The sequence below is a fragment of the Vicugna pacos genome, chromosome 8 (genome assembly GCF_048564905.1).
Source record: "Vicugna pacos chromosome 8, VicPac4, whole genome shotgun sequence".
Taxonomy (NCBI): Eukaryota; Metazoa; Chordata; class Mammalia; order Artiodactyla; family Camelidae; genus Vicugna; species Vicugna pacos.
In genome coordinates, this window is record NC_132994.1 from 48,374,229 (window position 1) to 48,387,073 (window position 12,845).

The 12,845-nt window shown below is 34.0% G+C and overlaps 1 protein-coding gene across 3 annotated transcripts in view; it reads right to left on the reverse strand.

Annotated features, from left to right (window-relative positions):
• PTPRK (protein tyrosine phosphatase receptor type K) overlaps positions 1-12,845 on the reverse strand; it is a 511,934-nt gene that overhangs the window by 393,840 nt on the left and 105,249 nt on the right. For all 3 annotated transcript variants that reach the window (XM_006200038.4, XM_006200039.4, XM_072965854.1), the window contains exon 2: positions 3,903-4,025. In XM_006200038.4, coding sequence (XP_006200100.1) covers positions 3,903-4,025 — 123 coding nt within the window. The remainder of the gene's footprint in view (positions 1-3,902; positions 4,026-12,845) is intronic.

Below are 12,845 nucleotides of genomic sequence, written 5' to 3' on the forward strand. Positions count from 1 at the left end.
TTCTTGGTTGTATTAATAACATTTAAAATCATATCCAAAAGAAATAGGTGAAATCATTTATAAAGGCAAAAGCTAAATATTAGTAAGTACATGAAGGTCTTCTAATTATATTATAATCTGAACTAAATATAATGCTTGGGAAATAGGTTTTTTTAATTCAATTAATCTTTTAGCAAGAGAAGGAAAGACCTTTTTTGTTTAACCCTTGACCAAAATATTTTAAACCACATTATTTAAATTGACATTTTCCCTAAGTAAAATGAAATGGTGTCTTGGGAAATCAAAGATGAAAAATACGATTTATGTTCACAAGGACATTATAGTTTAGTGGAGAGAAGGATATATTTTAAAAATCACTATAATAGCCTGCAATTGAAATACATACTAAGTACAGTGGGTAGCGTTTGAATGTGAAGATAGAAGTATTATATAAAAGTTTCAAGCCAGCCAGGAAAATCTTCCCAAAGCAGATGGAACTTAAGTAGACATAGTAAGAATGGGTAGGAGTTTGGTGAGTGGATAAGTGAACAGAAAATTTTCTAAACAGAGGGAAGACTCAGAGTTGTCAAAGAGCATATTGTCTTTGAATGTGGGAGAGGGGTCCAGGTTGGTGAGAAAAAAAGGAGTTTGAGTCCATCTGAGGTTTCCTATGTTGTATCTTTCATTCTGATCTATAATATGTTTTAATTTTTAGTTTAGTTCCCCCGAAGCATCCTTGTGAGCACTGGTTTTATTTACTCTATTTTTTGCCATTTTCTATTAACATATAAGGTACACAGAAAACAGTACACAACTCATCACTGTACAGCTCAATGATTTTTCAGTTTAAATATACCTGGGAAAACATCATCCAGCTCAACAAAGACTGTATTACCAGTATCCAGAAGTCCTCTTCATGCCACCTTCCAAGCACTAACATCCCCCACCCCTGCTATCCCCTCCTGCAGAGAAATAATACCCTGACTTATAACATTATTAATTTGTTTTGCCTGTTTTTGAAGTTTATATAAATGAAATACAGTACATACCCTTTTGTGTCTAATTTCTTCCCTTCAAGATTATGTGTGTGAAATTCATCCACACCATATATAGCAACAATTTATTCGTTTATAAGGCAGTGTTATATTCCACTATATGAATGTATCACCACTTATTTAACTCATTGCACTATTGCAGACATTTGGACTATTTTCCGTTTGGGACTCTTATGGATATTAATGCTTTAAACACTCTAGTACATGTCATTTGGAGAACATGTGTACTCAGTTCTTCTGGGATTATACCCAGAAACAGATCTGTTCAGTAGTTAATTGTACAAAGCATCTGTACAGATTTATACCCAATCGTAGCACAGTATATGAGAGTTTCACTTGTTCGAGCCTCTCACCAACATTCTGCTAAGTGTATAATAGTGTCTCATTATGGTCTTAATTTGCATTCCCTTAATCACTGAGTTGAGCAGGTGCTCACATTTTCAAATGATGTTTGGCTGTTAGAATACACTCATTCTTTTGAATGCTATTTTAAATGTATGTAGTAGGCCTTTCAGCCACCATCACTGTCACCTGACAAAGGTAGTTTTGCTGAAGAACATTAAGCAATTATTGATAGCATTATGTCTTCAAATGAGGTGAGATAATTTCCTTCTTTTCTACCCATCTTCATTCTTTTCTTAATCTCATTTATTTATTCACTCTGTCTTTATTCCTCCCTTCTATGTTTCCAGTCCAAAAAGATCAATACACAGAAGCCAATTAACAATGTCCAAGTACTATACAGAGAGTTCAATAGTTGAATAACAGGTGTACATCAGAGACCCAGCCTTTTTACTTTAGGGTTGCCAGAAGTTTGAGCTTTTTTTTTTTTTAAATATGAAAAAGGTAAGCATGCCTGACCATTTATTTAAAAATAAATGAATCATTCATAAAATTTTAATAGGATGTATCTAAATGTCTCCTTTTTTCCAATTTATGAACAGATAATGTTCAGTGAGCATTTTAAAGGAATATCAGAAGGAAAATGGGAAAAAATAGTGTAGATTGTAAAAAAAAAAAAAAAGAACAGTGAAAGAAGAATATATACATGAATGCTTTCTTTCACCTTCTCTGAAAAGCAAACACAACTTACATTTGGTAAAAAATAAAGTGGCCATGACCTTTTTCCCTCCTCTGCATGATTAATTACTTAATGTCCTATTAATTGGAAGATGTGGGTGAATTTCAAACACTTTCATCTTCTGTGCACATCATCCTGTACTGTAACCACCGATTAAGCTGTTCATCAAAGGTGAACCAACAAGGTCATCTGAGCAGTATCTCTTCAGCTATTCATTACTCAGCTTCAATGGTAATTAACAATGGTAACATTTCCATAAATCAACATCTTTCTGATTATTCTCTGATGATAAGCAGTCAAAATATGTGCATCCCAGCCAACATCTTTTAATTTTATATTTAAAAAATTCAGTCTAAATATACCACAGAGAAAACTCAGGTGAAATATTAAAGGAGTTTCCTTACTTCAAATGTACCAGGAAAATAAGGTTTTGTACTTTTAAAAGAAAAATACAAACCTATGTACACAACTAAATAAGTCTGCTGGCACCATAAGAGTCAAACATAAGAATCTAAGGGTATCATCCACCAAGTACCAATTCATTCCTCTGGCAAGGAAATTATGGCTCAATTCAGCTTCAGAAGTATCCATTTGCCTACTCAGCCACAGAGTGACAATTTAGAGCAGAAGGCAAATTTAATTCTCCCTACTCTCAAATAGCATACCACAGGGTGGACCAACAAAAAACTTTTCAAAGAATTTAGAAAATTCAGAAAAATAAGTTATGAAGTATTTTAAAATAATAATTAAAATTTTATAACTTAAGTTACCAGTAATAGGCAATCAGCCCATCAATTACATATGATTATATACTATAATAAAATGATTCTGTATTATTCTATAGTATTATACAGTATATATTGTTATATTGTGTATTATATGATTATATATAATTATGCAACATATTTGTTTATTTTTAAATATTAGAAAAATAATTCATTGTCTTTAGTACTTTTAAATTTCTATTTGCATTTTCAACTTCTAAAATTTAGTAAGTTAAACATATATGCATAGAGCTTAGAATTAATTCCAAACTAATATGTAGAATCAAAGGCACAAATATTAGTCTACATGTCTATAACATGGTATATATGTATTAATATCCGATGCTAGTTAAAAGAAAACACGATTCAAACTGGCTTAAACAATAAGAAAAATGTATTATTTCACAAAACCAAAATTCAAAGGGTGTAACAAGGCCAAGCTGAAAAAGCAGGGCTCAGCCTTATTTTCCTATGGTCCACTCACGAAAGACCTTCTCCACTTGATGGCTTGCTCTCCAGGCTGCCTCTTCTCAGAACCACTGGCATTGCTCACGACCAGTGGGATGAGATAAGCTCTCTCTCTACCATGAAATAAAAATGTTTCCCTTCAGTCTGATTAGATCAAATCCTATGATTTAATAGAATAGGTCGTAAGTGAGCTGATCGTACTTTTTAGACTGTTTTGAAAGTATTTTGTTCGTTCTTCATTTTATTTTGTTATTTCTTGGTTTCATTTCCATTTTGCTTTTTTATTAAACGGGGGGGGGGGGGCAAAAACACTAACATATACTTTTCCTAAGTCAGAGATCATGAAGATATAGTGAACATCCTTGAGGAACACAGGATTATATACAGTTATTGAGGGAAAAACAAGGAATATATTGAGAGTCTGTGATGTGGTCAAGTAGTCTGACCACACTAGTTTACCATAAGAATTAAATTATGGTATTATACCTAACATAAGAAAATGCTACATATTCCAAAGGGATTTTTCCAACACTGGGTAAATAGAATGATTCTTACCTTGAGGCATCTCGGGTGGCAGATAATGAGGTTCTTGAGCACTAACATGTACCCATTCAAAGTCATCATATAGATCCTGGTGGTAATCACAGGCCCCTGGACCATCATCAAAAGTACAGCCACCTGAAAGGGGAAAGGAAGGACCTCTGTTACATTCTAAACGGATTTACTAAAAATGAAGAATGCACTGGACAAGAAAGGATTAAATTGAAATATGTAATGTGGAACTCATAATCTGATAATAAATGGTACTCCTATTTATCACTATTTTTATTAAATGTTCACATAAAATGAAATTTCTACCAGTATCTTGTTTGAATAAGAGACTGGTTCAAGCCTCAGAAGTAAGGCTGAGGCAGATATTTCTAAATACGAAAAATATTAGAAGACATATGTAATAGTGAGGCTTTCCAGAAATATACAAACCACCTGGAATCTAAATGATTGTTAACAACTTTAGTGGGAAGAGGGGAGGAAGGAAAAGAGTGAAAATTGTCTTTCTTTATAATGCAAGTTCAGAAAGGTGAAGTTAATATATAAGTTTTACCAAATTCCTTGCTTTTGAAGAACACTTTGCAATCTATTTATAACAGCAAATGAAATACTTAAAGCTTCATTAGGCCTAAAGTGTTTGAGGTCAGTAAAACACACTTCCATATTTTATTTAGATTACTTTCATACACAATTATGACTTTAAAGTGGGAAAAAAACTGAAGCATAAAACCAGTCAGATTAGCCTACAATCATTCTCACCATTTCCACTTTATTTAATAACCTCTTTTTTTTTTTTAAATGCAGTAACCTTTCCCCTTTACATCAGTCATTTCTCCTGGCTTTATTTTCTGGGATAATTTTAACGCCAGAAGTAGAATAATTACTTTTGCTTCTCAGCCTACCTATCCAGGCACACACAACTCAACGTATTTAGTTTATTCAATTCATGAAAATAAGAACTGGCCTATATGTCTAATCTTGAAAGAAAATGGATTAGAACTAATGAAAATCCAGCAGTGGGTTTAATGAGAAAAACCAATAACTTTTCTCCTTTCAAGTAGCTTATTTGCTTAGTTTCCATGGGGATCTTTTTGAAGAAACTCAGTGAATTCTTTGACCACACAACAGGCTGGGGGGTGGTAAACTTCAGGCCTATAAATTCTTCTCTGTAAACAAAGAATTCATTTTCCTCACCAAAAGTTTGTCAATCTGAATTTGAATAAAAGTTATATTCCTCACCAATGGCAGAGACAAGTCAGCATCACAGGTGAGGAAGGCAATATCAGAAATGTCCAAACAACCTTTTTCAAAAACAGAATATGTATACAGGTGAACTTGAATCACGCTACGACCACATCAGTTCTTTAAAATAACCATCTTCATCAGCTTGAAAGTTTAATACTGCCTTTTAAATATGTCTAAAATAGCTTTTATATAAATGTTCTCATGAAAAATGATGTGCTTTTTAATTAAAAATTAATCAATGAAAAGAGGTTGCTAGGAAATAAGTCTTTGCATAGCAAGGGGAACGTTTTTCTCAAAATGTAATTTGCCATCACAACCCTAAAATGACTTAATGCTCTGCAACACATACCTTCAGGGCCTCTACTGACCTTCATAATAGTGTGAGTGACCTCTGTATATAAATTTAAACTACCAGTGGAACCTACAATGGCTCATTTGGAAGACAAATGGCCTTAATAGCTGTCCTTCATAGCCATTGTTAATTTTAGCCTCCAGGATTCTTATTAGCAATAACAACTAGGTGGAGCTCTACAAAATAAGTGGGTCAACCCCTGTTATTTGTTGCACATCATTGCCATATCAGTCAGGGGTCTTAGGAAAAGTTCCTGGTCCATCTGACTTGAGTGATAAGAAAAACTGTAAAAGAGGACTTTTTTATTTTATAATTACCAATCAGTTGTAATCTAAGAGGTACAATGTATCCATCTACCACATATATAGCATATGAATAAATCTTTGGTAAAAGGTGTTTATGAATCTTTTTGTAAAGAATTTTGTATTCCAAGGTTAAGGTCTAATACAGTGTTGGACTAGTTAATAAGAAATACAAAAAGTACTGCTTACTCCTGGCCTGATGGATGGTATAAGCAGACATGAGTAAGGGAGTGTATATAATACAGTGTGTTACAAGGGGTAATACCAGTATGACCAAAGTCACAAAGAACACAAACGACAAATGAATTCGCTACCTACACCTGAGTTGGTTAGGTAGCTTCATGGAGACAGGCCTGTAAAGACAAGCAAGGATATGCCAAGCTAGAATGGAAATAGAATTGAAATCAGAGAAAAAGCAAAAGCAAGGGCATATAGATCTAAAGAAATATGAGATGTTAGAGAATCTCAAATAATCTCAAACAATTCTGTGTAATGAGCATTAAAAGTATGTAGAGAACAAAAAAAACTAAGTTTGAAAGATTTTTAGATACCGTGTAACATTTAGATTTTATTCTAAAATTATATGAAGCCATTAAAGGATTTTATACAGGAGTATGACACCATTTAAGCTACATTAATAATAATAATAATAATAATAATAATAATAATAATAATAATAATAATAAAAGCAAACACAAAAATAACAACAATTCTGGCAGCTATGTAGAGTTTAAAGAGGAATGGGGAAAAATGTAAGTAATTTGGCTCAACCGTTCAACAGACAGCATGTAATACAACTTGGGCTAATTCCATTTTACCTAATCCCAGCTTACCACTTAAGGCTCACTAGAAAGCCCTAAAAACAATATCTCCTTTAATACACAGTCCTCTATACACATGTTTCTCTGTTCAAGACATCTTTATAATGTATTTGAAAGAGAAATTATCTAAGCAAGGTTCTAATTCATAAATAAAAACATAACTCGTGAGTTCAAAGTTTCACTGAGCTAGACAAAAGGAGACAATACTGAAATGATATTCAGGAAATTTACTTAGGCAGAGGGGATGAAAAATGAACAAGGAAACACTACATTTTCAGTTTTTGTATTTGCTACTGGTGATAAGACTACGTGGAGCAGCGGGAAAATCATTTCAGAGGAAATGGCAACAGAAAGTTCCTCGACCCTTGGAGGAAAATTACTTCTGAAGAGCCATTTCACAAATCACTAATTCCTCTCTGCCAATCAATCAGCTAAGGGACAGATCTATCGCTGCAAAGGTCTGCCTCCTCTGCGGCAACCCATCTATAGGGCTCTGCAAGCTGTTCACCTGAAAATAAAAATCAAGCTAACTTGGACTTGCCTGAATTTCTTTCCATTTCTAAGCAGCTCACTGAAAGGACTGGTACTAAGAAACATCAGGTACAAAAACTAAAAGTATTCCTAGCCCCAGAACCATATTGCCTAAATATCTAGCAGTTAGATTCCTGAGTGTTTATTTAAAACAGTTGGTGGTAGCTCTATGCGAGAACGTGGTAATAGAGATCCTTTCTGTGGAACCATAAAAAGAATCAATACTAGACTTAAATCCTTTCTGACGTCAAACTTTTCAATAAAACGCAGGGTTGGGTTAATTTAGGACAAAGTTGAATTGAAGGAAAAAAAAAGTCAGTAGAGCCCTGGACAACTCTGAACATTTTATGGAGGACAGTCTTTGAAAAGATACTATCCAAGGATCTTCCACATTCTCCCCACCTATGCAGTCTTAATTCGCTGACTGAGTAAAATAGCAAGAAACATGCAGAATTATCTTTTAAGGTTTTTTACAAATTGTAAAGAGCAAGCTTTGTTTAGCTAAAGATACAGACCATTTTCGTTTTGATTTTTCTAAATCGATTGGAATATACATCCTTTTGAAAAGTAAGAGGAAACTCCTAAGAAAAATATATTGCAAAATGTAATATCCTTAACACTGTTGTCCTATGACCCTCAAAAATGGATAAATTAATCTTTCCCAATTGCGAATGAAACTGTGACACACAAATTTGCTCACAAAGGTGATCAACTTTGAAATTATCTTTCTTCCATTAAGAACACAAAGAAAGATTAATATACATCACATTAGGACACATGCAATACTGAATTAAGCTAACTTTGAATAGATCATCTTTATCTATGCTAATCAGAACTATAACATAAGTTTACTGGTGTAAGCCCCAAAACTCATTGCAAAGAAGCCAATAAACACATTTCACCAAAAAAAAAAAAAATCAAAAGAAGAGAAAAATAACTTATTACTGAATATCTTAAATGTAATTCCATTTATAATGAATCAATATAGTCTATTTCCAGAAAAAGATTATTGGAAAAAGTGTAAAAATTGATGCTTTTTAATAAAGTTCATATTTCCTCTGAAATCTACTGGGATATCTTAATAGTTTTTTTTTCCTTTCAACTTCTGGGAATATTGAAGATACAAAATAAAAATTGATGTATCATAATCCACATTTAGATAGCTTACCTCCAGTCTAAGGATAAGCAATGCTTCTTTTCAATTTAAACACTAAAATTCAAACAGGAAAAAAAAAGAAAATCCAAGTAGACACAAAGGACAAATGCCTTTGAGGACAAGAGTATGAGTCACTGGTCATAATATATCACTCTGGTTCTATACCAAAGAAGATCTATTGAAGAAAAATGAGAAAATTAATCAGTAAGAGTTCTTTAAAAGATGATAACTTCAGATCCAGTAAAAAAAAAATTTTTTTGCCCTGCTAGTAGTTAATTAGTAGAAGAAAATATTATTTTAGCCTAGCTCCTTCATAAAGGAAAAGGAAGTCGAAAGACATTTATGGAAATCCAAACCCATCATTTATTGATAGATATAAATGACTCTTAATGATGAGAGAAGAGCTCATTTCAAACACACCCATAAATTATCTAATTGTTCATCCCTAGAGTTCCATCTCTAGCCAAGAATCTATGTTTAATATATATAATCCAAGATTATTTAGCCGATAAGACCTTTATTCAAATTGTCTATGATTTGAAGCAAATGCTATACTCCAACTGACTGAATAATCTTCCTTTAATAAGACTAAATTAACCAGAATGGAAAAATAAGCCCAAATTCACTCCCCTCCATCTTTGCAGAGAAGCAATATTAAAATCTCCTCAACTTCAATTAATAAGGCTTAAGGAATTTTAAGGAACTGGCCCAGAATGCCACCTATGTGGTGGAAGAAAGAGACAGCGTTTCCAGATGAAGCATGGAGAGATGGCAAAGTACATACACAGCTTTACTATTTTGTTTCTTTGTGAGTCAATCTCCTTCCCAATAAATGTAGATAACAACAGCCACAATACAGTTGTATGAGGATTAATGATAATGCATGTAAAGCCTCTAACACTCCAAAGTTTTTTTTTAACACTACCCTTATTATTTCATGCACCAGTCTTAACAGCGTATTCTGTATATATGCTCTATAGATGCAAACCTAAGCACATATTTAACAGCAGAAGTCTAAGAAAGAAACTTATGGTTTTCATATAGTTTATCCAGAAAGACTAGAGAGAGTTCCCATAAAGACAGTATTACCATATTACAATAACCAGTTTTCCCTTAACACTTATCAGTTATGCTTTCAGTAAGAAAATACCTTCCTTTAGATCAGGGGTCAGCAAATTTAACCTATAAAAAGCCAACTAATAAATATTTTAGGTTTTGCAGGCCCTACCAACTCTGTTGCAACTACATAACTGTCATGGTAGCAAAAAGGCAGCCACAGAGAATATCTAACAAATGGGCGCGGCTGTGCTCAAAACTTTTATTTACCAAAACAGGTGGCGGGCTGGATTTGGCCTGTGGGTTCACCAACCCATTAGATCACTCTGATCTTAAGTATTCTTGAGAACTACAAGCAGTACACAGTCTGGTTAAAAGCTTGCAACCAAGAGTCTTTGATTTCTCCATTACCTCCATATGCCTTGACTTTCTTTCCCATATATCAAGACATGTAGCAGTAGGCTGGAGCCAGGAAACGTAACTGAAAATGGGATCTGAATGACAGTAATATGCCCAAAACTAAATCAGATTGGTTGGACGGAGGTCTAAATCAGGAAGTGAGAATATGAGAAAACTGAAGACATTTTCAAGGTCCTCTAGTCTGGGCTTCAAGCTTTTAAGACCATAAAGGGAAATGTATTTTACATTGTGACCCAGCATATACATGCATATATGCATGCAATTATTTATATACATAGTATGTTTGAACACAAATACATTAATTCACTTAGGTGTTTGTTTATCATCTTCTACTATGGGTGCTCCTTCTATAAGTAAAATAAAATTAAGAGTAGTTGTGTGAATGAGGGAAGTAGAGATGAGAAAAGAAAACAGGACAGCAATCCACTGCCTCAAATACACACAAGCACATATCCATTTGGGAGGGGACCCAGAAGACAGGCGTGAGCAACCCAAGTCTCTATACCTAATTTTCAGGTCTCAGGCACAAGTTGAAATCCAAAAATAAGCCTCTGAGACCTGGGCAGTCCTGACAGTACATATGTGACTTCATCCCTCATTATGGAGCTAATGGTTGATTACATGCCAAACAGCCATAGAAATGATTTCACAGATGAAAAAAGCTTTATTAATATGTAAAAGGGATACATTAATGAAAGGACTTCACAGTAGAAAAAATAAAAATGGCTCAGAGTTACAGAGCAAGAAAGTATCAGAGTCAGGATCTGAATCCAGGCACTAGAGGTTCTTTAACTGTTGACCATAACATTTAAAGACAGCTCCTCAAAATGAGGTGTGTTCAGACATTTTCAGAATCATCCGGGACAGCTCCCTCCAACCAGCATAACCTCAAGCTATTACTCAACAAAGAGAGCATTACCCATCCCACTCAGGTGATGGTGTGATGGTGTCGCATCCTTTGTGGATAAAACATTAGTAAACTTTGAAACACATCAGTTGTCAAAGTCTCTTAGGCGTCAGGCCAGCAAAGGAAAGGTTCTTTCTTGGACAGAACTGTAAAAGCCTGAATGATTAACTAGTAATTTCAGCAAAGAATTTTATTTGAATAGGGTGACTTAGGGCTCAGAACGCGTATGATCACAGATAGCACCGTCTTATCTCTCTTGCTTGGAAACCTTCACTTTCACCTCATCTTCCTCCAAAATATGTATAAACAAGTAGCTTTTCTATCTTTAAAAACATTAAAATAAAAATACTAACATAAATCAAAAGCAATTTTGTTATGGCAATCTTTGCCGTCGCTCTTACATGAGTTCTATGATAAGAAACCAGGTGTTTTTGCAAAGATCATGAGTGTATTTACTCAAGTTTTTTTTCTTATTTTTTATCCTTTTATCTATTCCAGTAAAATCTCACCTTTTTTTTTTTTTGGTTTAGTGTTAGATACACAATCCAGAGAAACCCACTGAACAAAGTAATAGGGAATAAATGTACTGAAAAATAAAATTCACAACTGAAGCCATATTTACATCTCGGTAAAATTGGAAACCATCCAAGCTTACATTTAAACACTTTTTTTGTTTTGTTTTGTTTCTCATGGAGGGATTCCTGGTGGGCTCCACTTCACCCGTATCAGACACATTCTGGCTTATTTCAGCAGTTGCTCCTGACTCAGCTCAAGCATGATGGGTGATAGATGATTTTTCATTTATGAAGGGAGTTCTGCAAACTGCTGAAGCCATGTAAAACAGAATTCCATAACCCAACCTCCTAGAGGAAGGGCAAAGATCTGCCTTGAGGCTTTGAACTTAAAGTTTTATATCAGATTGGCAAAGGAATCTTAAATATTACCAGCTACATTTTAAGAAGGTCAACAATTTAGTTTTGTAAGACTTTGAAATACCCTTCAAGGAAATGATAATCAACTAATTTAGATAATTAATATGCATCTTGAGAATAAAAGAAAAATTATCTTTCTATCTTTTTCATTAATATGAAGGTCCTTTCCTTTTGAAATGTTTCTAGACTTGGTGTAATGTGAAGGTATAGAGGCCAAAGTTTGGGTTTTCCAGAGTTCTTAAAACATATTCTTAAGAGTTAAGACTTAGGACTCTTTCTGCCATTTTCTTTATTAAAAAAAAAAGGTTATTACCATTTCAATCACTATATTAACTACTGATTTCAGATGTATCAACCAGTTCTTTCACTCTAAGCATCATTTAAACAGCCAGTTTGGCCTTTTACCAGAGGTCCATAGCAAACAATCCACTCACCCAAACACAAGCAAACCATTACACTAATATTGAGTGATGTTACAGACCATGTTGTCAGGGATCTCTGCCTCCTTTCTTATAAAGGAAGTAGTCTGGGCTTTAACCAAAGTTTTGGTGAGACTGCTACTAGCCTCTGACGACATCAACCTCTGACCAAGTCAGTGTTGAAGTCCGTATTAACAATAACTTTCTCTTCTCAAATTTCCTTTCTCAGGAGAATGCGTGTGGTTACCAGGCAGTGGAATCACCATGTAAAATAAAGATCTCTCAACTAGCAAAAAATTATGCTCTACCTAGACATTTAGGTGATATGTAAGTCCACAGCCACTCTAACCTAATGGAGAGAGAGTCTTAATTGGGAGAATGGTGAATAGGGTTTTACACAGGACCTCACCAAGATTCAGGACTGCCTGTATCCTCATGTTCTCATTTCTATACCAATAGAAAAAAAGAATTTGGCTTCACTTCCCCATCCTACTTCAACCTACTATATAGGAATGCTGTTCCAATTAATTTTAAAAATCTCTCCACAATATCCTATAACTAGTAAAGCTACATGCTATGCACATTTAAGGCATCATTAAGTTAGGAATTTAGTTAGGAAAACATCTAGGTGAGTTCCTTATTATTGTTTTATATTTGCATGAAATTTTTAAAGTAATATGACCAAAATTTGAAGGATTAGAAAAGAGAAGATGAGCTTACAACAATATCCCATCATTCCTGGGCCTTTATAAAAAAGTTAAAGCAGTTGTACGATAAAAAATTCAGTTACATGTCAGAAATTCATGCC